This window comes from Ixodes scapularis, unplaced genomic scaffold (assembly GCF_016920785.2).
Source record: "Ixodes scapularis isolate PalLabHiFi unplaced genomic scaffold, ASM1692078v2 PGA_scaffold11__112_contigs__length_91849675, whole genome shotgun sequence".
In the NCBI taxonomy this organism is placed as follows: Eukaryota; Metazoa; Arthropoda; class Arachnida; order Ixodida; family Ixodidae; genus Ixodes; species Ixodes scapularis.
This window is the reverse complement of record NW_024609837.1, coordinates 74,684,735-74,709,286: the sequence shown is the minus strand read 5'-3', so window position 1 is coordinate 74,709,286 and position 24,552 is coordinate 74,684,735. Positions and strand designations below refer to the sequence as shown.

At 43.4% G+C, this 24,552-nt stretch overlaps 1 protein-coding gene across 1 annotated transcript; it reads right to left on the bottom strand.

The window, feature by feature from the left end:
- Positions 1–11,051: 11,051 nt before the first annotated feature.
- LOC115320079 lies at positions 11,052–23,522 on the bottom strand. Its single transcript, XM_040209188.1, has 12 exons — positions 22,770–23,522; positions 21,078–21,267; positions 20,791–20,991; positions 20,633–20,710; positions 20,144–20,200; positions 19,891–19,953; positions 19,455–19,499; positions 18,818–18,856; positions 15,197–15,405; positions 13,910–14,069; positions 12,785–12,910; positions 11,052–11,493 (listed from the first exon to the last, which is right to left on the bottom strand). Exons 1-12 carry the CDS (start codon positions 23,166–23,168, stop codon positions 11,483–11,485), a joined length of 1,578 nt encoding a protein of 525 aa, XP_040065122.1. The 5' UTR covers positions 23,169–23,522; the 3' UTR covers positions 11,052–11,482.
- Positions 23,523–24,552: the final 1,030 nt, after the last annotated feature.

Genomic DNA, 24,552 nt, shown 5'->3' with positions numbered 1-24,552 from the left:
TTCTTTTTTTTTTATACATGGTTTCCCGGATGTTGCCTCGAGCGGACAGGGTTGCATTTGTGTCAAAACGCTGCTCGGCCAACACCACTCGGCCCGCGGCTCGTCAATTCTCCACATGGGGCGGTCGCCCTCAGTGGCCTCTTTGGCGACCGAACACCCGGGCAGTGACAGACGGGTCCAGGAGCCCACTTGTATTTGATAACAGAGCAGTAATAAAAATCTGACCGTACACACACACGATCGGCATTCTCCACATACTTATATTTTCCCCCGTAGCGTACAATAAGCAGCTATGTTCAGTAATTCTGCGAAATGTGTTTTCTCCACCTAGGCCGTTGCCCACAGACATCTCAAGAAGCCTGGAGGTTTTCCTGACCCCATTAGAAAAGTTCTTGACAGGCTTTCAGACATTTCAAGGCATTGTAAAGGGCACTTTAGACATTTCAGGAGAGCCTCTGACGGGGCCAGTGAACCCACCAGGAAATATCGGTGCCCCCTTCAAACATCTCAGAAATTCCTGAAGTCCCCTTCACACCCTTTAAAAAAGTCCTGAAGTCCCATCAGAGCCATTTTCATTAGGGAAAACAAAAACATGTATGTTGGATGCACCACCTTAGAACCACTAAAAGCTTACTTGACTACAGATCGGGACATTCGAAACTCGTTAAAAACGGCAAAACTTTTTCGTGCTTGTGGTCAGTGCTAGCAAAATCCTGCATCCACAAAAAGAAAGTAAGCTTTTCCGCCCAAATCGCCAATCTGAGGCAATCAACTTTCCGAACACAGTTATCTCAACGGCCTTTGACAAACTAATTCTTAATTTAAACGTGGATCTCAACAACAAAAAAAAAAAGCTAAAGAAAGACAAAAAAAACGTAGCAGTTATCCATATCTTCTCCGCCACTCTCATGGGATAAAAATAGTCGCCTCGAGATACAGGGTTAATGTCGTATTCCCAGCCCCCAACAAACTCAGCAAGATTGTGACCGTTGTAAAAAGCCGCGCAAACAACCTATTGGAAATACCAGTCCAAACTGGTACCAGTTTCAAACTCGGGTATTGCTCCAGTTTGACCAGTTTCATAATGGTTGACGCGGTCAAGGTGGTTCGAACTGGTCACATTGGTTGACTGGTCATGGTGGTGAAACTGGTCATACTGGTTGACTGGTCATGACGGTTGAACTGGTCGCAATGGCTGACTTGTCACGCTGGTTCGACAACAAATATTTTCATTTGTTCACGCCACCACTGCGCTTAGGAAATATTTATTATACGCAAATGTAGACATAATACGCCTACTACGAGCATCAGCTGAAAATACGTTGAGCGCATACACATACACGGCACATACAAACATCAATATAATTGCACACTAACCCGATCACCACTTCCGAGCTCTGCGTTCCCGTCTTTTGTACTGGTCATTTTGAACGTGCGGAATTTCTCGGTGACTGCCGAAGCAATTAAAAAATATTCCCAGCATGTTGATTTTTTTACAGCAATGTCATGCTTCTGAGTCTTCTGAACCGCTCGGGGAATGATTTACTTAGTAAAAAGTAAACGCTTGATTATGACGCAATTATTTAAAAGCCAATAAGTAAAATATCCAATTCGCACACCCCCACAAATAAAGTGAGAAAAGGGGTCAATCTGGTAACCAGTTGTACCAGGTAGGGCAATCTGGGGGTGACCAGTTTGGTCAATCTGGTTACCAGTTGGACCTGTTCGGTCAGTCTGGTGATCAGTTCGGCCAATCTGGTGACCAGTTCGGCCAATCTGGTGACCAGTTCGGTCAATCTGGTGACCAGTTAGGCCAATATGGTAACCAGTCAGGCCAATCTGGTGACCAGTTAGATCAATATGGTTACCAGTTTGACCAGTTATGCTACCAGTTGCACCAGTTTGATTTCCTCTTAGACCAGTCTGACCAGTATAAATACCAGTCTGACCAGCTAGATTTTCATACTGGTCTTTCCAATAGGGATACATAAGGAGTCAAACAGACAACAAAGAATGCTGCATCAAGCACGGGATGACGTTCGTTCCTTGCAAAAAAAGTGGAAAACCTATAAAATTCCATTCTCTTCGGACACTCATACACCAGTAAAACGAGGAGATACTAACATCAGACCCCGAGAACATCACAGTTCGTTAAAAGGAGGAGCATGCTCCCATTTAGCAACGCTTTGCCGAGACTGAGGCTGTGAACCACACTCCAGTGACAGAAATATATTGTACAAACACAAAAGTAAGTTATCTGGGGGGAGTATTGAGGCCTACCATACAGCAAAAAAGAAAACACCGTGCGTGAGCCAGCCATCAGTGAAACTCAGGGACATTGAAATGGCCTTTCATGACTTTCGATAACTCCTTCGAAGAAAGCGAAAAAGAAGCGACCCCACAGTAAAAGAGAAAGAAGCGACACCACAGTGAAAGAAAAAGAAGACCCTATACCTCGTGTTTTCAAACTAAGAAAGTTGATAGTCAGCTCCTTGACCTGCATGTATTTCTCATCTCTGCGTCCTTGTTGTTCGCGCAGTTTTTCATCGGGAACGTTTACCAACTAGTCCAACTGCCCATTCCCGTCATCTACATCACATGCTCACTTAAGGTGGCTACAGTGGTAACGTGACCTCCGTTCCCTAACTTTACGGGACGTTCGGTCTGGCCATTCAAATTTAGTGGATTTCGTGTACATGTAGGTAAAAAACCTGTTGTGGCCATTGCTGTAATGTTTACCGGACCAGGACGGCTGCCCCTCTCAGGGTGGTGCCCTACTTTATCAGCTGACAAAAGCGAACATCTAACCATTGCGACAATCAATGGCGCCCGCTATCAGTCAATATATGACTGTAAATATGTGAAGGATTGTTCCGAGAGTTGCTGACCCAGGAATTTAATTTGAGTATCGAAGTTCTTTCAGCTGCCATGGGCTCAGTAAGGCTTCAAATTCTTCTCAGTAGGGTAATGCAAAGTTGACGAAAAACCGCAGGTTTGCAAACAAAGCCGCATCCCGTTGTCGTAACGGCGAGGTGATCTTTGTTTACTCTATTCTTTTGTGGCATACAGAGACAGGTGTATGTGGCACTGTTTTAGACTGCCAAAAAGAGAGCTACCCCACGGTATGACAAAGGGGAGGCAAAATTATATTTGATTACGGCCAGTGCTCACGAAATTGTGAAATATGTCCTAGGGAATTTTAGAGGCCTCAGGAAGGGCTAAGTGGGCGACTTCATCGCAACCCATAAGTACCTGACTAGGACCTTGATTGAGGAACCATATGGTCAAGACCTACATTTTTACACTCTACTGATACATGGGGAGTTTTCGAACTGGCGAGAGTTGCACATGGATATTCACCCGACTTAATAGAACAGTAAAGGATATGATCTTGCACCTCTCCCCATTTTATGCAAATGAGTCGTGCGACGTCTAAAGAAACCTGTCTAACGCGTTTACGTCTTTCCTATTTTTAAAGCAGAGATGATTGTTATAAGAAGCGAAATGATGCAGGCGAGCTGGTTAGAAAACGTCATATTTACATTAAGGCACATTTTAGGACGGACGTTGTGCTACGGTGCCTGCAACGCGTCTCCGACTGGTCTGTTTACCGCGGCCAAAAAAGTGGTCCCTCGATTTCCGACTGATGACGCCATAGAAGTGTCATGCTCTCGCCGGTCACGACTCTGGTGGTGTCTCGGCAGCTGAGGTGAATATGGCAGACGCCTGTTCTGCTGCAGGTCGCTCCTCAGTGTGACAGTCAGGGAAGCTACAGCAGCCGAAAGATGGGACGCCTGGGACGCCGTGACAACAGCGACACTCGCGTTCGCTCGTGCTTTTCGCCAGCATTTCTACGGCCAACGCCAGGATCGCGACAGGCAACAGCAGGACACTCCGGCTTCTGTGACGTCGTTTTGTTTCCACATGGGGACCACTTTTCATGTATGGGCAGCATAGGACGCTAAACACACCAGCCGGAGACGCGTTCCAGGCACCATAGTTCTGCCACGCTGTTGTTTCCTTTGGATAAGTGACTCGACTGAGAGAACGGTAATAATTAAATGCGAAAAAAAAATATAAACAGGTGTGGGCTTCTTGAAAGAAAAGAAAGATTAATTAAGAAAAAATGAAGTGGTCGAATTAGAAAAAAAATAGCTCTCATCGACACCGTTTAGTTTCTCTCCGGTTTCAATAACGCAGACTCCATCATATAATTATTTATTTTCAGGTCAGCCGACTCGCTATCTCTTCTTATACATATTTTGGAAACATGGAGTACTCATGCAAGCAAGAGTGTTTTCATAACTCCATTCATTGTGTACAGCAACACAGACTACAAAATAGTCATTCGTGTTATCGCCTTGGCCGTGCTATATCAACTCCGGCAATATAGGCTGGATATAACAGTGCCTCCTCCAGCCACAACTTTTAGGGAAAAAAATCGAAATTTGCACTACAACAAATATTTTATATGTCCGGATATGCCATTTTTGTAAGGGTAGTTTTCGCTACTTCTCAAAATTAGCCTGAGACGTATAAAAATTTACAGTTGTGTTTTCAACACCAGTTCTATGTGCTGTGAAAACTACAAACTTCGTTTGTAGTTTTCACTAGCGCACGCAGTATGACTAATTGACAGTATGACTAAATGTGAGTGGAATGCGTGAGTTCGCATCACTATGTAGAGCACTTCTGGGGTATTATTAACACCGTGCAATACACAGACGAGCCAAGGAGCTACTGAACACGCAGTGCTACTTAATCCGATATTTTCAAGAAACTTTGTTTTCTCCATGGGGAATGTGTATAACACGCGCTGACTGGCGTGTATACAAAGGCAGGAGAGCAAATAATACGCAAAAAATTCAATAACTTGTTTTTGTTTTTCCCCCGAGGCAAATGAAAACACTGTGAAGAGGCAATTCAATTAGCCAATCGACTTTTCGTACCCAAAGAAGTTTTTTTGTTCCTAAACGCGCCGAAACAAATGAAGGGTAAATCTTTGTTTGAAAGATTGCGTATTTTTCTTTTTATATATAAACCCTTCAGAAATTATTTAGCTAATTTGAGAAAGTAATTGAGTTAAAATTGCAGTTGCTCCAGCTGAACCGCAATTTCTTTTTATATCACTTTTTATGTAAACTTCCAGGCCAGCATGTTCTCACGCAAAAAAATAATAACGCTTTTCATTACTTTAGAAACACCATCAGACGGCGGGGGTGGTCGTGCTAAAAAGAATTACTCTGTTTCCTAGCTGAAAGCAATGTAGGCTCAATACTGACTATTTTCAGAATGCTACTCAAAACAAAGTTTGTAGTTTTCACAGCACATAGAACTGGTGTTGAAAACACAACTGTAAATTTTTATACGTCTCAAGCTAATTTTGAGAAGTAGCGATAACTACCCTTACAAAAATGGCATATCCGGACATATAAAAAATACGGTTGTGTAAAAAAATGGGAATATTCGGCCATATCAAATACATCAGATTATATAAGGCATATCTAGCAAGTTATGCCCAATTTTTATATATTTATATCTGAGTCTGCCAAATAGGGGCATTTCTGCTTCTCAAATAAGATCAGATTTGTCCCAATCAAATAAGACAACAAGGCGGTAAGTTGGGTTAGTTGGTTTAACATCGTCAAACGTGAAAACAGCGCAAAAAATTGAACAAAGGACAAGTGAAAGAAGTGCACGGACAAAGCGCTGATTGAACAAAGGACAAGGACAAGTGACTTCTTATTTGTATAAAAAAACAGTTGCATATTGACCATGTACCAACTTTTAATAATTTTTAGATGAGCTGCACTTTACAGCACTCCTGAGTTCGCTCAACTTAATTCCCAAGGAACGCAGGATTATCGACATTCGCTTAACGAATGTCGACGAAATGATGTCCATAAACCGTGAATCCACGAGAAGGTGGCCGTGGAAAGTGCTATCACGAAACGCAGGGAGAATAAAAAAATCAGTATTCTTCCTGCAGTTGTGACATGATTTCAGACGGCCAATGGCAGGATAATGCTGGTAGAAGTTCGGATAAATTATTCTTACGGCTGTCAGGAGATAGACACGGCGTAATTCTAGAGGTAATCTGGAAGAGTACCTGAAGGAAAACGATCAATTGCCGCGAAGAAGGTTGCAGCGCACTTACGTTGACGATACCGGACATGAAAGGTGTAATCCGAGATATATGTTGACAAGGGCATGACAACCACTCAAACACAAAAACGAGAGGGAAGGTGTCCGTGAAGTTTTAACAGAATGTAGCGCAAGCTGTCGTTTGTAGACCCGAACACTAAACGCATCACCAAAACAATTCTTGGGCTTCTTTAAAGAAATCGCTTTGTGGCAATATATGGGTAGGGCTTTTCGAATTTTATGCAGATGCAAAATCCGCAGCAACTACGCAGGGCGCAGCACACGCCAAACTAGGTCCGGCATAACGCATTCCGAGATTTCCAACCGTTAAATGCGTCATCCGTCACACCACGCGGCCACGCTCCTGACATTTCCCTCGCACAGAGAGCAAACACTACGGCTGGTTGGTTCGGAAAGTGCGCACGTTCTACCACGCTTTCAGCTTAGGGAGAGAGAGAAAAGGAGAGAATGAAAGGCCGATACGGGAGTGCACGCACAAAAGGCTTATCGGCTTAGCTTCTGGGGCCTCCCAACACTGACCACAACGATAGGATTTGCCACTTCTACCCAAGGTTGATAGTGCACTGAATGCTATGTGTGTCCTTCGGCTTGAGGCAGATGCCATGTTATTCTTTATCACCAGCTTCTAGACTGTTGGCACGCAACCCTAACCGGAGACATGACTGGCCTAAAACACACATAGCGTTTACCCTGCTGACAATACCGAGAGAACAGGAGAAGCTGTATGAAGTTCAGCTTTTGAACTTCCAAAGAAGCTGTCCAGCCCAAAATATATTTTAAAATGAAACACGATGTGCAACTATTTTTTACGCACGATATCCAAAAATAAATAGATAAATATATATATATATATATATATATATATATATATATATTTACCAATAAATTTAAAATCATGTATACATGGTTATGTTCGCGTTTTTAAACTTCAATCATTTACGAAAGATTTACACAAAAAAGACACCAGGGACAGTGCACATCTTCCGACTTTCAACACACGATGAATCGCCGACGCTGGCAAACAGAAGGTTGCGATGCTGCGAGAACGGTTTTTGAAAGATGCTGGGTAGGGTACTCAGGGCGCAACGGCTTCGGAGCCGTTCGAAGGGAAAAGGATGCGCGACGACGAAGTAGCGTCTTGCATCTTCAGTAAGCTAACGGTTGGTTTGGTAATGTGGACGCTTGGGCTAGTTGGTAATTCATGCTTGGGTGGAACAGCGCGGGTGAACAGTCACGCTCACATGCACACAAGAAGGAAACAGGCTCACACAAGAAGGAAACAAACTCTTAAACTTCTTCGCCTTCGTCGAAGGCGAAGAAGTTCAAGATTTGAGGATAAAGAAATATAGGACTGAGTTGTGAGTCAGATAAAGAAATATAGGACTGAGTTGTGAGTCAGCGCTGAGAGTCAGTTTCCTTCTTGCGTAAACGTGAGTGTGACTGTTCATCCGCGCTGTTCCACCCTAACGGTTCATGTTTCCCCCCTAAATTTAGCGGGTTAGCGGAGAAACACGAAAAAAATTAGTTTCACTGCTAGATTTAGAGGGAAAATTGACATCACGTGACCGAAGCACCAATTAAATTTCCCGCTAAATTTAGCGGGGCGGTTAAACCGATGCCGACGACGACGCCGACACCGCTTAACACGGAAACGGGCGACTAAGAGCTGCCATCTAAAATCCAAAATTTGATTATTCCGCTTTCCGATCTTATGCACTTCGTCATATTGTTACACGTCAAATATACACCCAATTTCATTTGTCTTTCAATCTTCAAAATGAGCAACTGATTGCTTGGTCCAAATATCTGGAATAACTTCATTTTAAGGAAGTTAACAATAGTTAACTAATTACATAGGACCCGTGCAATATAAATAGGGTTACGTGTTTTCGGATAAACCCGAAAAAAATTCGAAACACACCCGCCTGTATATTTTCTTCGATTCGGATTTATCCGAAAAAAACTCAGAATTTCGGGGTTACAACGACAAAATAAACAGCGAAAAAGACGGAGTTTTACAACTGAACTTTATAAGAGCTCAGGGTCAGTGATCCCGAGGAAATTTCAATTCAGTTTCCTCTGAAATCTAGAACCACTGACAAAAGGGGTTTGCGTTTTAGCACGTCGACGTTCCTTCGGGGCAAAGGGTGATGGAACAGGGACCTTATTTATTTATGTTTATTATTATTTTTAATTTTATGGAGTAAAAAAAAACTCCGAATTCCGCAGAATTGGTTATCTGACAAAAATAAAGTACGATAAACCCCGAATTCCCAGCGAAAAATAAACGCCGAAAAACACTCACTGAATTTCACGAAAGATAAACTTAAAAAATATGGAATCCTAAATATAGATGAATCAACTAGTGTTTTCGCAAGCACATATAAATTTTTGCTTGCACGACCGAAACGCGCCCTGATATCATTATCAGGGGGTATATTTCTACCAATATATGTAGTGAACGGGCTCTACACGCAGTATTTAAACTTATATACACCAGGATATGGCGGTATTTGGATTGTAAGCAGTGAGAGAGTGCAGGCGAGCTGGTAATCAATCGTCATCTTGTAAACCCTGAGATGGGGAACGATAAAAAAACGGACGAACACAACAAAATCTCAAACGCAGCTGAAGTTTTATTGATAGAAGCATACCAATAAATAGACTTTTACACAAAAGGAAAAGAGAAAGGGCAACAAAAACTCAAAAGCAAAAACAAGACGGCCACCGCGTTCACCCCAGACGGCCTAAGCCACTCCCCGGCTCCAAAAAACCCCGCAAAGGGCGCCGACCACTCGAACAACAACAACCCCACGGTCACCACACATGGTGACCTCCAAACCGCTAAAGCCTAATCCCCAAATTTCTTACTCGAAGCAAACGCTTCCCGGTCCCCCCCCTCCCGCCCATTGGACCACAGATGTTCGGTGGACATCCGCTGGACATCCGCCAACAGACATTTGGACGTCCGTAGGAGATCCACGAACATCCCGGGGACGTACTAGGGACATCCGTAGGATGGTCCCGTGCAAAGAAATCGATGTACCAACAAAAATCCCACGGACGTCGAAACCGGATTTTCGGACGTCCTTCGGACATCCGATTTTTCTGTTCAGATGTCCAGGGGATGCCTGTGGGACATCCTGTTTATTTTCAGGGGAGCTGACCTGGGCTACTGGTCAGGCTGCTGATCAATGCATTCCAGTGATCAAAGCGACCGAGATGCTGCTACTAAGAATTTGGAGTGTGCATTCTATTCTGGAAATGCACCAATTCATGTGTCTCTTCACTCGGATGTTGCGTAGTGTGTTTGCATTCAAGTATCGTTTCTTCAGTAGGCTAGGCTGCACCTTTGGATTTCTATACATCACTATAGCAGCAATATATGCCAGACTTCTACGACACCACTTTACGGTGGTAGGGTGCCTGTCGTGGGTAACTAATTTTCAGTGATATCACAGCCCTAATGTATTAACATCAAAGCAGCTGGCAGTTCGCTGCAATGTCAATATATTAAGATTGTGAACCTGTCGTGGGTAACTAATTTTCAGTGATATCACAGCCCTAATGTATTAACATCAAAGCAGCTGGCAGTTCGCTTCAATGTCAATATATTAAGATGGTGATATCACACTGAAAAAGAAGTAATCCAAAACAGCCTGCCACCACAGTGTAGTGTCGTTAAAACCTGGAATATATTAGTGTCACCGTGATGTTCAGAAATTCAATCTGCAGCCTCCAACCAACAATGAAAGAAGGAAACATGAGTACAAACACAATGCACAATTCCACAGTAAAGTGCCATACATGAATAAATACATTTCTAGAATAGAATTCCCAGCCCAAATGTTTAGTGGCATACAGTCACTTTGATTACTGGAAAGCATTAGCACAGGAAATATATTATGCATTTTTGGTGAAGAGCTCTTCCTGAAAGATAAAAATGTGGCCTTATCAAAGCCTCAGATACATATGGAAAGAAAGTCTTTGGGTGATGCAAGGAATAACATTTTATTCAGACTAGCAGGGGAACATCATATCATAGATACTTCTTGTACCTGACGGAACCCTGGTAAAAATAAGGTAAGCAGGTATCCACGCAAGTTGACACAAAACAATTGAAATGCAGCCCGTGCAGATATCACAGTTTAAAATGAATCACAAGAGTAGGAACAATAACGCTTCACCGTTGTGCCACATTCTCAAGCAGTGTCACTAGTTTTCAACCTTTAATTTTATAACACTAAAGTATATGCGAATTCCGTCATAAAAAGCAGAAAAAAAGTTTCACAACACTCAGAATCGCATGTAGGCAAGTACAAAACGGTATAAACATAGCAGAACACAAAACATGGGTTCACAAAGAGCATGGAGGAAATAACTCGCAAACCACGGGGCAAAGTCTAACACACTAAACAAAATGTTCTCAATAAATTGTAAAGAAAGGTAGTAAATTTGATAAAAAAAAAAAGCTTCATTCAGATGAAAGCAGTAAACTTCCCATAGACTTATCTCGTTAAGCTTCCTTCACCTAGGAGAAATAAATGTTGCTTGGTGTCATTTATATACTATTCAGAAAACAGAAGTGAAATGAAATGAAAAGCACATTTTCCCCGCCCTTCCCTAGAAGACTAGAATGCTCAACACTGTCAGAGTTCAAACACTTTGTCACATCCTAAAATGAACAGAGGCGGGCGCTACAAGCCGCCGAAGACAATCTAGCTTGGAGAAATTGACACAAAAGGCCCGGTCACACTTTTGCAACCAAGTACGACCGAGAGAGACAAGACCGGTTTTTAAGCCTCTTACGACGTCTTAGGACCAGCTCCGCAGCAGCGCATCCGGTCCTAAAACGTTGTAAGAGGCTTAAAAATCGGTCTTGTCTTTCTTGGACTTACTCGGTCGCAAGAGTGTGAACGGGCCTTTACAAGCGCCACATAATCTGGCGTTCAACTGCAAGTTTATATGTCACGCCTCTGCAACTAGATTGGTGCGATGGCTTAAAGCGTCTGCTGCGGTCCACTTTAGATGGAGACAAACTATGGGCCACCTGGCAGTGTTGGACGCTGTTATGCTCAGCCTCCTTTGCTGGCATATCGGGAGGTAAAAGGTCCAAGAAAATTAGACAACCAAACTACAAACAAGCTGTGAATGACTAAAAGGTGCACTTAGATAACAAAGAAGTGGCCTCTCCAATGAATAAAACAACAAAAACCATTGTCACTACTTCAAAATAAAAATAAAAAGACAAGTAAATGCCTTGGTGCGGCTTGCTGCAGTCGTCGGACGGTGTTGCAGATCCGGTTGCTGGCTCCGTTTACTCGGAATCTGGAAATTCAAAGAAAAAAGTCACTAGAGTTTATTTTGGTGTTTCTTGCATACTAGCCCTTCTAACTGAGGTTAAGTGAGTATAAATAACTATGGTGTGCTCCATAAAAGTGAGAAAATGACCAGTCAACAGAAGAACTTCAGCTGCTATGCATTGAACTAAAAGGCTGAAGAGGCCATGCTAAACAAGCACGATGGTGGCTTATAGATGGCGATCTGAGGAATGACAAGTGTCTTAACCAGGCGACACACAAAAAGGTTTGCACAAACAAGAATGTGCTCAAAAAATTCAATGTGGTGTTTTAGGTCCTATATGACAGTCATACAAGTCCCTTCTTACTCTTCCACTACCAACTTATTTCTGAAAAACACACATCAAAATTTCTATATAATTTTCGATACAAACATTTTTGAAATTTTTATTTTGATCCGAACAATGTATTGCTTGCACGTCTGGCTCATGAATACAAACAGAATAGTATAGTATTATAGAAAAAGTTGTGTTTGAGAGAAGCGTTCCCTGAACACGAGGACAGATTGTGAATATAGAAAGTTTGAAATAACATATTAATAACCAAATGCACTGAGATCAAATTCCAAGCACACAGGCATCATTTGGTCCTAGCACGGACTTGTTTACTATCCACCGACTTCCATGAACTAGATTGCGAACTATGTGTATGAAGAGAAGTGCTGGACCCCATTGAACAAGATAGGATCGTTGGAAACCAAAACATAGGCTGGCACCTTGCAACAGGGCCAATAAGACAACTACTAACCGTGAGTAGTACAAGTGCGCACCTTGTAATAGGACTGCCTTTATTCTACATTTCCATGTGTATGCAATTTTCTAACTGTAAGGCTACTCTGCCAAAAAGTGGACTAGCAATAAATGGTTTATTGCAAGTGTATTATACATCAAGATGAAAAATTAAATATGATCATGACTCGGCACAGCTATGAGGTATAGGAAATGTCACGGTGGCACGCTCTAGATATTCCTAGGCATCTGAGGATCTCCCCTCATGAAAATGCAGTTGCCTTGGCAGGGAATTCAGCACACAATCTCCAGCCATTCTGAAACGGCGTAGCTACTGCCCCAACTGGGGGATGCCCAACATTCTACTGTATTAAAGAAATACTGTGGCAGTTATATGAATGATTAATTACAATAATTTATTGAAGGAAGCACTGCCCATGAAATAATGACGACCTCGCATGCTGTAGCCCATAGGCATCTATAGCGACAAAGCTTTGGAAGCCTTACACTACAGACTGGCAGGAAGCATACCGTCAGCTTGGTCGACTTCTCTTCGGTTTTCTTTTTTTCCGGCCATGCGCTCAGGTGCGTGACGGAGCCACGACTTGATGGCTTCTTCTATGGCATCCTTTCCTCCCGGCAGCTGCCTTCCAGCAGCTGAAATTAATAAGTGTGTATGAATAACATAATATCTGTGATGCCTCACACAATGAATGTGAGTGTTCCCATTGAATACTGCGTCGTCAATAGATCAACCCAATGTCTGGACTTTCGACAGCCAGTTTGATAACAATTGGAGAAATAGATGCATTTTTGCTTATTATTATAAACACAATTTTTGTAAAGAAGGTCCACCAACAGATAAAAAAGACCGTTGGAGTCTTGAGGTTAAACCCCAGCACAGAACAAATGTTTAGTTTTTCTAAGCATTCGGGCCAGATGGGTCACATGCACTTCCCTCCCTATTGATTGCCTTAGATGACACAGCTGTAGAACATCCACTGACCATCTGCATCCTTTTCAGATAAAGGGTGGACAAATTTATTTCGAAGCAGTGAAAGCTATGTTGGGATAAAGCTGACAAAGACCATAACAAGCATAAAACTTAATGAATATAATTATTAGGGATGCTGAACAGAAATACTGATATCACAAAACTAGGTGGGACGCTACAAACCATTATTCGTGAATCATACAGCAAATGGGTGGCTAAATTCATGTAGCAATTAGGCGTGCGACGATGCATTCCTTGCTTCTTTTTTTTTTTTTTGGAAGGGGGGGGGGGGGCTTCACCTCCCTGCTGCACAAGCGAGCCTGCTTCCTATCCTCCAAACTTTTTTAGCTAGAAATGTGACGTCACGCGCCCCTAAAAAATACGGCCATTCGCTTGAGATATTGCTGCACAAGTAATGTTTCGGGGGGTTCGCAGTGTCCTGTCTGACGGTTTTGCTGCCCTGGTTTCTAAAATACAAATTTCAGTCCAGCACCCCTTTAACCTCGCAAGCCTAATTATGGACAGGCCCAGATTACAGACAACCTTTCTGGGGGGGCTGATATCAAAAAGATGCTGGGCCAGGCTCGGATTAATTGGAGGGGCATGCATGTTTCGCCACTGGCCTGAGTAATAGAAAAGAAAGTGTAGATATATTAACTTACCCACAATTGCAGTGGCAGTCCTCAAGGACGAGAAGTTCTGTTTGCCTTTCCGGCCCACCCACGAAAACTGTGCAGCTAGTTGGTCGCCGAGCAGGTGCGCTAGCATGCTCTTTGTCGCCTTGCTGGCCGTTTTCCCTCCGAGTTCCCTGAATTCTTGGACCTGCATAAAATGCATGACAGTGTTTATGTTTGGACTGAATAATCTTAGTTAGGTGGGGTAGAACAGAGATAACATCACAGCACGCTAGCAAATAGCCACGTGAGATTTTTTAAGAATCTCGTGCGCCTTCATTAGAGCTTAATAAAATTAGACACACAAAGGCCATCCTCATGGAAACAACCTGATTAGGAGTATCTCAGCATGCTCTACAATGTTTATATTGGGGGTTTGCACCCAAATATATATTTAAAAAGTTATTTATGAACCGCGGTGTCTAGCAAAATATTTTCTTTAAATCCCCGACTTTTCCAGGTTTTCCCTGACTATTTCGATCAAATTCCCCGACCGTTACAGAAGTGTTGAAATATTACAACTGCTATTAAACACATAATATATGAATAAGCTCACAATTTAAAATAATGTAATGAAATTTGTCCTTATGTTGCTATAAAAAAGGTCATGTTTAACAAAGTTCCTGGCAATGTTATTTAGCGCAGCCACGTCAATGCACGACTCTTGGGCTTCATTGCACACCACCGCATCACTCGCACTGGCCTTTTTCTCTGATTTGGCCAGAGTCTTGACGATTTCCCTGACAATTCTTACTTTCCCAGATGATCCAAAATTCCTTGACAATTCCAGGTTTTCCGGTCGCATCGCAAAAAATATTATGACTCGGCCTGAAGGACCGTGAACAATACTGTGCTGGTTCAACAGGCTTAGCATGCACCAGCGTTTTTGTTTTTTTTTTACTCTTGGCACAAGTTAGCTGAAACACCTTGTATAAGACATGAAGATATTGCTGAAAAGCAATATGTTGCATAGTTCCTTTTATGGTGGAACCATGCAGCAAAAAGATGCATGACAGAGTTGCCATGCATTCAGATATTACAGCCATATGCAACTGTTGCATCACAATGCCATGCAGATGTAGAACCCAAAGCACAGCCAGACTTTTAAAAGGCAATTTACGAAGTTGCCAAATTTTGGCACTTCTACTCGGGTTCATTTAGAGAGAATCTCATCACGTGTAGGTAGACATTCATTGAACTGCCCTGCAGTGTATAGCACCTTCTTTTAGAAAATGCAGCATTGTTGACTCTGTGTAGCTGTATTAAAGTGCTCACAAGCATCGCCGCCTTTTCGTTCACCAACGTCTTGTCAAAGGCAAAGAGGTCGTCTAGCTTGTTGAACGGTTGTTCGACGAGACGGGGGCGTACGACGACTGCATGGCTTGGAAGGACCTCACAGAGCTTGTTCAGCATTTCCCCATGTTGCTGGACCGTGAAACGGACAATGTTGAGGAGCCTCAAGACGTGCTGCTTGAACCCTTGTTCTATAAAGGAAACAATTAATTAAAACATAATTTACATGATCATTCATATTAGGCATTGCATGATTCACCAATGAACATAAAAATATATAGAGGCTGAATTCAAAATTGAACGACGACAAACTACAAAATATTTTGTCGCATGCTAAGAATTCATTATGTTAATATGTAGCAAGGGCCAAGGGAATCTAACCCACATTAAAAAAGTTGTCATAATCACACTGAGGCGTGACATGAATCACTGTGAGAACAGCGGAAATGCAATAGAACGTTTAGGAATGTTATGCAATTACCTCGTATATGCGTCGTGCATCATTGAGAAGACCGCCACGCAATGCAACACAATGGAAGTTAGAATGAGCATGCAACATACCCAGGCAAACCGGAAAACTAGCGAGGAAGGGGGCGCTGCCATTGTATGCTGGAACTAGAGTGTAGAGTGATGGAACCCGTAATGCAATCTAGAAGACGGCTGCAGAACTGCACTTGTTTTTTGTGTAGATCCAGCGGGACCATAGCACCATCTAGGAGGCCATCACAGAACCACGATTGTTTTGCGATAGGCGTAGGGAGGATTTTATTGGAAGGCTCCCAATAACTGCTATCGCAGTAAAATATAAAAATCAGTCTCTCATCCTGTGATAGTCTAATTTACTACAAGGGTCCACCTAGGTAATACATTTTTTTTACGCAGTGTCTAGCGTTACGTCTGACATAACTTTACGTCATGGTTTTGAGTTACGTCTGACGTAACCCAATATGAAGATTAAAGTTACGTCCGACGGAACTCCAAATAAAAATTAAAGTTACGTCCGACGTAACTTTACCCTAAGGTTTCGAGTTACGTCCGACGGAAATAAGTTACGGCCTGTGTAACCTACGGAACCTTATTGAATGTTACGCTTTGTGGCCGAAACACGACGTAAACATAAAAATATATATAATTACTTCTACATGACGTCCAATGCAGCGTTGATAAATTGGTCAAAATCGCGGCTCTATTTGTATCTCCAGATTCGTCGAGGGGGTTGGAGTGTGTTCCTCGTATGTAGAGGCTGCGTAGGCCCGACGGGTTCGATACCCGTTACATACACTTTTTTTTTCTCGTTTTTTCATTTCCTTTCTGCGAATTTTGTCTCCTTTAAAGGACACATGAAAAGAAAAAAAAAAATTTTTAAACGGCTTAGATGGAAAAAGGATGTCATAAAACGATTTTACAACGAAGAAAAAAAATTTTTAGAGCTATATTTACGGCGTAATACGAATTTGTAGTTGGCGCCCGCGGGCCCCGCGGAAAAGTGGCCCATATTTATCACGTGACTGGCCCTTATTTATCACGTGGTGCTTCAGCTCTTTCGAAAGCTTTCTATGGTCTTTGAAAGTTATTTATTTTCTTTATTTTTTTGTTGCACTTATTTTGTAACAAAATATTTTGACTTTTGAGAAACTTTAAGTATAAGAAAATCATCACTTCCGTTTTGACGCTTACGAAACTAAACAAAGACCGCCATTTTTTCTCCGAAGGGGCGCGGAGCACGGTCGGCGCGGTGTTGTTTTTGACATGCCGGTTCAACGAAAGCGACGCCGCTGCTCGACGAAAGGCTGCAGTTCTCGTGATCGTGACCAGGAGGATTTCAGTAAACATGCGGTACCGGCAGACGAGCATTTGCGTGTCTTCGAGTCTACTCGAAGACTCGGGCGGGAGCCGCGACCCGCCGGCAACGCTGTCCGCAGGCGTATCGCTGGCCTCCAAACTTTCCGCAGGGGGGTTCCCTGGTCTGCGAGGCGTGTTCTCGTAGGGGCGAAGCCCTAGCTGCCCGAGCCGGTCGAGGAGTCTGCGCTTCAACTCGGGATCCATCGTAAAAGACGCGGAGCAGACTACCACCGCTTCCACCACCAGCACACAAACCCAACAACACAGTGCGCGCCGAAGTTGAAAGGAAGTGGCACGTTTTCTAGCCGAGCAGCCAAGCCAATCCAAGCGGCTTACCTCGCCTCCCCGCGGAGCGCACAGGCGCGAGAGAGAAAAGTGGAAAGGAGGAGCGTTACACCGCGCTTGACAAAAAATCATCTCGCGCCGTAAATATAGCTCTAAAATTTTTTTTTCTTCGTTGTAAAATCGTTTTATGAGATCCTTTTTCCATCTAAGCCGTTTAAAAAAAAATTTTTTTCTTTTCATGTGCCCTTTAAGAGGAATTTTCTTTTTTTTCGATTTGCTTTTAGATATGAACCCACTTCCTCCTAGGTGCGACACGCAAAAGAAAAGAAAAACATTAAAAATGGAAACCGCAGCACGCGTGCTCCGAGCCTGAGAAGCTGTAGATGAGAAAGTTGCAGTACAACCGCTAACCAGTGGTAATTACATGAAGGCGTGCCGGTACCACGACCGCCACGACCTACGCCAGTACGAAACTCATCCAGGTCGAAACGGGCAGAGGGTGGGGGTAACTTTATTTTTTATTTCGAGTTCCGTCGGAAGTAACTTTAATTTTCACATTGGGTTCCGTCGGACGTAACTCGAAACCTTGAGGTAAAGTTGCGTCGGACGTAACTTTATTATCTATTTGGAGTTCCGTCGGACGTAGCTTTAATTTACATATTGGGTTACGTCGGACGTAACTCGAATCCTTACGTAAAGTTACGTCGGACGTAACTTTAATTTTTATTTCGGGTTCCGTCGAACGTAACGCTAGACACTGCGTTTTTTTTTATTGTGGAAAAAAAACTGTTATCAGTAAAAAGTTATTAATAAAAACTACATTTTTTTTATGGACATACATGGGTTTAGGCCTATTGCGGATCGGAACTTGAAAACGTTGTTGCAGGCCATTGGGGCGTTTTAGGAAGCTAACACAGGTAGTGTAGGAAAGGAGACCATTGTCACTTTGCTTTCGTCACCCAGTTCATCTGATAAATGCCCCACAACAATGTTTTTAAGCTCCGGTCTGGAATAGGCTTAACTCCATGCTAGACGATAGGATATTTATTATTTTTATTTGCAACTTACTGAGGAAAGCTTTTTCTTCAAAATGTTTATAAAACAAATTCACTGCCTAGCTGAACACATGTTGTAAATTACAGTGTCTATAAATGTGAAACTGATTTTTGTGATTTTCTTAAAGTGGGTTAGATTTCTTTGGCCCTCTTTGTATAGTTAAAGAAGAAACAAATAGTGTGAAAGGTACAAAGGACGCAAGAGTTATATACCAATGAAAAATTTCAGCCTTATTTGCTTAACTATCCGATCATGACAAAATTTATATCGGACTGTCTCTCTATCAACTGGCCTAGGTGTGTAGAAAGAATGCCTTGTGCCAAGCTTTCACTGTCTGATACATTGATATGAACTTAGGATCTAATGCAGAAAAGGTCCACTGGATGCAACTGTTTCAGTATAAATGCTAAAAGCAGTTACCCTGGTCTTGTGGATCCTCTCTCCCTCTTGCCTGATGCCCTAGAAATTCACAAGTATCAATAACACTCAGGATATTTGTGTATCATTGCTATACGCATATAGGTCAATATTGTTTCGTTGGCACCACAATATAAAATTATGAGGCAACCTATAATGAATTGTATCCAATGAAATTAAACCTATAATAGCAAAATTTCCGCGGGACCATGAAACAGAGGTGTTCAACCGCGTCGGCCACTTCTCAGGGTATGCCTGTTCAAGACAGTGAAAGTTCACCCTACAACATTGGTGCAAAGCAGTGAAGCTTGACATAAGTGCCAGAGCTTAAAATATGGATGCCAACCTATCTTTGAATATTTCAATTATTCTCGGAGAGCTTTCTCATATGTAGCATTTAGAAAAGCCTATGTATATTTTTGACACATTGTCAGTAAGACACCAATTTTTACAAAAATTGTCAACTGCAGAGTGTGATGAAGTTTGAACGGGACAATTGCCAGTAGATCAACCTGCTCAACTGACATTAAATTCAAGTTAACGATTAATCACTTGAGACTTAGTGAGCCATTAATGTATTAAATTAATTTCCCAGCCCCAACGTTAACTACTCAGAGAGGGCTTGAAGATTTAACAATACCTTCATTAAAAGAGACTGATTCTTGTGAGCCCCCAATGTCTGTAACTGAAAAAAAAAAAAAAAAACTGTTACTTGCCTGAAACTTGCTTATAAGTTGCAGATAGTATAGGATGAAAAATGAAATAAACTGTATTGTTGAATACAAGAGCAAAACACTCGCTTGATTTCATATCTTGTGCCACCTTTATATATGTTTTACACTGCATACAGTAAATATAATTTAATTACTTTTAAATTAATTTCTTACAAGCAAAGCAGGCTTTGCTAGTAGCAGTGGGTTTTCGCAAAAGAATGGACATAAATTTAGAAACCTGGGAACATAGGTATATGCTCATGTTCTCAGATAGTCCGCACAGTGTAAAATATGAGCTTTCTAGGCATGTATAGTCCACAGACTACGGTCCGGAAAAAGTGGCATGCTATTTTAAATGCTTACCTATGTCTGTAAGGTTGGAGTCATCGAAGGCTTCAAAAGAGGATGCTCGTGATTGCCTGTCACCTGTAGAGCGCACAAACGCAGTGGGAATTAATGCTCTGCTGAAAGCTGTCCATATCTGCACTAAGAACTTGATAGTGAATATTTCTCCTTGGATTAGAAACAGGCGAGAGGGAACCTTTAATTGCAACCTAAGTGATAAGGATTTTTATTTTTGAAAAATTCAAAACTAGACAGTACAAAAGGCTCTTACCGTGCACACAGGGGTCATCAGAACTGCTCCCTGGGTGATCAGGCAGGTTGCCTGCATCTAAAGCGTAACGAAAACAAAGAAAAAAAGAAAAGACTTGGCTATTGATGGCCATCAGATTATGCAAACATTGCATGATCTGGAGTACAGCACCAAATTAACAAGAGAAAATTATATATAAAATTTAGGGACACAAACTTTGCTAATACTGTCATAACACAGAGATAAAAATAGAGCAGCCTATCTCCTCCCCGAGGGTAGGTATGAGCATGAAATGCTTTGCATGGAAGCCGACGCTAGGGCCATCTGTGGCACTAGCGTCGGCTAGTGACATCTGCATTGCCCTAGGTACATACCTAGCTTTGTCAGGACCTCATATACACAAAACCACAGTCAAGCTTCTATCAAATATCACAAATTTGAATAGGAAAGCATAGCATTAATGGCACGAGAGACGCTATGAAAGACACACTAAAGTTGAGGTGTGCTTACTTTCACTCCCCGTAGAGCTGCTACTCTGCATTTGAACAGAAGAGACCATGGCTGGAAAATAAGTGTCTTGGGTTGCACCTCGGTTGCAGCAGACTATGCTTATTTATGACATTGTCATTCAACAGCATCAGACAGGAGTCAGATCCTGGTCAAATTACCTTGTGGAAAATCACTTGGAACTGTGGGAACTCTCCGTTGAACTTTCTTAGTCGGCCTTGCTGGTGCTGGGTCAGCATCAGACTCTGACCATTGGGGAGGCGGCCTTCTCACTCTCTTGCCTGGGGGCATTTCGTTGTCGCTGCTCAGGTCTGAGGTGTACTGGCTGCGTTCAAGTTTTTTTCGTGCTTGTTCGTATGTTGCTAAAAGTAAGAGTTGGTTGTGTCAGCTTTCTTATATCATATCAGGTTCCAAGGAAGGCTCCCATGCTCCTTGAAATAGTACATACCAAACAGCCCTTTGACGGACACATCAAACTGCTGCCACAATGCATCTGGCGGTGCTGCCTTCCTCACCATTGCTGTCACTTTATCTCCTTTGATATGCTTCGGCCATGCACAGCGGTCATCGTCGACCCACAAGGCTGGTACGACCTCAACCTGCTCAAGGCCCAAGAACTCAACAATGGCATATCGCATCTGTAAAAAAAAAAAAAAAAAAAGAAACTTTTGGTTACTGACAATTGGAGAATAGCACATAAAAAATATCAGATATTTTCATTAGGAAGCAGGCGGTCTACATACGATGGAAACAAGTCATCTAAATTTAAACATTGAACGGAAAGTTTCAGAAAGTTTAGCTCTTGCATTAACACTAACCTAAATGCACGAAACAGATGTTGTTTGCACTTGCTGTCTAGGCCAGGCCGCAAAGTCCGCATGATGTAACAAATTCAGGGACGTTAACCAGTGTGCAGTTCTGGCAAAGTAACAAACTTGCTGTCCCAAGGCAACTTCACCATTTTTTGGATGTTACGCAAAGGCCATGGCTTTAGCTCAGACAGGTGTGAAACAACAGAAATGCCAAGTCTTGAGGATTCAAAGGGTGCAGAGTACAGTTCTTCTTTGACAAGAAACTCCTGGCCAATTATGCATGGCTCATTTGAGCCTTTCATGTGGGCTATGTTCCTGGCAATGACTACATGGCCATCTTGCAAGAAACAATTGTCCCGTTCACTTAGAGAAATTCTAAAGTTCCCACATGTTAGCATCCGGTACTCAGGAGGGCAACATTCCGACAACAGCAGCCCTCCACAGTGAGGATGACTGAGGTCCACAAGTTTCCCACCATCAGAGGACTTTCTGCACGTCTTTGTCCGTGCCTCTGCAATTCGATTGCACAGCTGCTCCAAAGGTTTCCCATGCTTGCGAAGCTGCTTCTTCAACACTTGCATGTTGCTTTCGAAGGGAAATGCACTGAAGGAATCAAGCTCCCCCATCCTTTGAACATCAGAGGCAAGGTGTATGAGGCAATGTACGTTGAAAGATACATGGTGATCTCCGTACAACTCAGCAAAATCAGAAACGAAACACCTCAGGAGTTCACCAGCATAGTTGGCATGCTGGTGACAAAGCTGTCGGTTGGCAAGTATTGAGAGAGAAGCATGGAGGAGCAAAAAATGCTGATAGAGGCGATCTGTCAGGCACAGCTTCAGAAGCAAAGGTCCAGTGTAGAAAAGAACAAGCCTGAATTCAACTGCCTTCCAGCGGTCTATTTCATCTAGTCCTCGAGACTTTCGCGGGAATTCGCTTGGAATGTGAGGACGCAGCTGCTTGCTTTTCTCGTTAAAAGCATGCCGCTCTAGCGGCCCCCAGCGAACAGCGAGTGGTCCTGAAGTCCACAATGAAAGCAGTTTTTTCATGACCCCAAGCAGCACAAGATGCATATAGTCCAAGGGCAAATCGTGCACACTGTTGATAGGCAGGTTCAACAGGATGGACTCTCCTTTGTGATGTTCTGCATCATGCTGCTGCCTGAAACTTAAGTCCGTGCGTAATGGGCAGTCCATGTCAAGGAACACTACTCTTCCATCCAAGTACAAGCCCTCGACCGTGCACTTTGGGCAACCACTGTAGCCTCCATGACCCTTCGTCATTGTTATGAAGGCTCGTGCAGGAGCATCACAAATGATGGACCTCACCTTGACTTGCACGAGACTGCCATTGACAGTGACACCTTGTGAAAGCAGTGCCTGCAGCTCTTCAACGAAAGTAACTAAGAAATCGTTTGAAGACATTGGCTTCGAGTGCCCTGCAAATGCACCAACAAGGAATGGTGCTACATCATCAATCCCACCAACCAAGCACTGAATAGGCCAGAGTTGCATTTTGGAGCTCTTGGACAAGGGCAAGCCGTCTATGTTAAAAGTGAGGGAAAGTACAGCTGGCAACTTCTCCACATGACACAATGCATGTTGCAACCCAGCAGCGAGTCCAAAATGGCAGTATTTCCCTGGTTCCACAGTTCTGATGGGGAATTGCTCATGTGGTCTGCGAGGTGTCTGTAACAACGTGCGTCCATCATTCGGTAGGTCGGGCATTCCACCCCGACTTCTTAAAAGCTTGAGGAGAGCTGTCAGTGGCCTTCTCTTAATTCCATGATCTATTGCCCACTCTCGCAACGAGTCTTGGAACCCGGCCGGCGTGCCTGTACCTTCTTCAGCCTCGCTGCACTCGGAAGCACCCAGACCTGGCAGGCCGCCTTCAACAAACTCACCGAACGAACAAGCCTTATCGCAATCTTCTTCGCGCCTGGACTCTTGGCGGCAGTGCTCGCTGGTATCTTCAACGGCGGCGGATCTCGGAGGTAGCTCGGGAGAATTTTGAACACCCTCATGTTCTGTCTCCTGTGCGTCGTCGTCGCCAGCGTACCCAAGAAGTTCAAGAGTTCTTCTTGTTTCTCGAGCAGCTTTTTCACAAGCGTATGCGCTTAGCGAGCGCGGCATGATACATGAAACCAGCAGATCCAATACGGACAAGAACCACACTTCGCCACACTTACATACAAAATGGCGGTATATCCGAATTCGTACATAAACAGTACATCAACCGGCTAAAATGAACACAACTTGGCATACTCACTTTGCCGCGGACGACGACGTGGTGGTAAACGATAACTGTAAAAAAAAAAGCGCGCGAACCTGGGAGCGCCGACTGTACGAGGCGAGTGAGCGAGAACAAAGGAGTCGTGACGACGATGGCGATCTTGCGGCTACTACTTCAATAGGGAGTTTTAGAATAGCGCACGCTAAACTTTGCGTACGCAAAGGATAGCGTCGTCGGCACTGCGCATGCGTCGAACGCAAACCACGTTTTGCGCTTTGCGTGCGCTATTTTAGCGCACGCTATTTCTCAGAAATTTCGTGCGTACGCAAAGGGTCTTTGTGCTCCTCCAAGGAGGATTTGTGATGAGAAGTCGGCTGAAGCCAAGACGAGCACAGTTAAAAAAAATGGCGGCCCCCAGGATCGTGGCTGGGGCCGCTTTGGCGGCGTCGTGAGTGCGACCTCGGCGGCATCCTCGCGACTGCGATTTTCAATACGGGACGACATTGCACTCGGTTCGGAAAACCCATCAAGGTGGGCAACGATCACCGACAACTTGATGCTTGCGACGAGCGAACATTTATCGGCGAAGGTCAGTGCACTCTTGCCGAGGTGACGCATGCGGACACGACCGGTCGACCGCTCGCGTCGGATTCTCACGTTTAAACAAATGTAAAATTGTTACTCCGGACCAAAAAGCTTGTTTTTTCTCAAGTTACAGCTTTTAGTGTGTGAAATAAAAATCGTGACTGTATCTTGGTGGCGTTGCAAGCGCGAGATGCTTGGGCTTTTGCGTCGCGGCGGAGAAACGCTATTCTAAAACTTTCTTGCGTCGCGTGAGCTAACGCAAGCGCTAAATTTAGCTCTAGCGTGCGCTAAAGT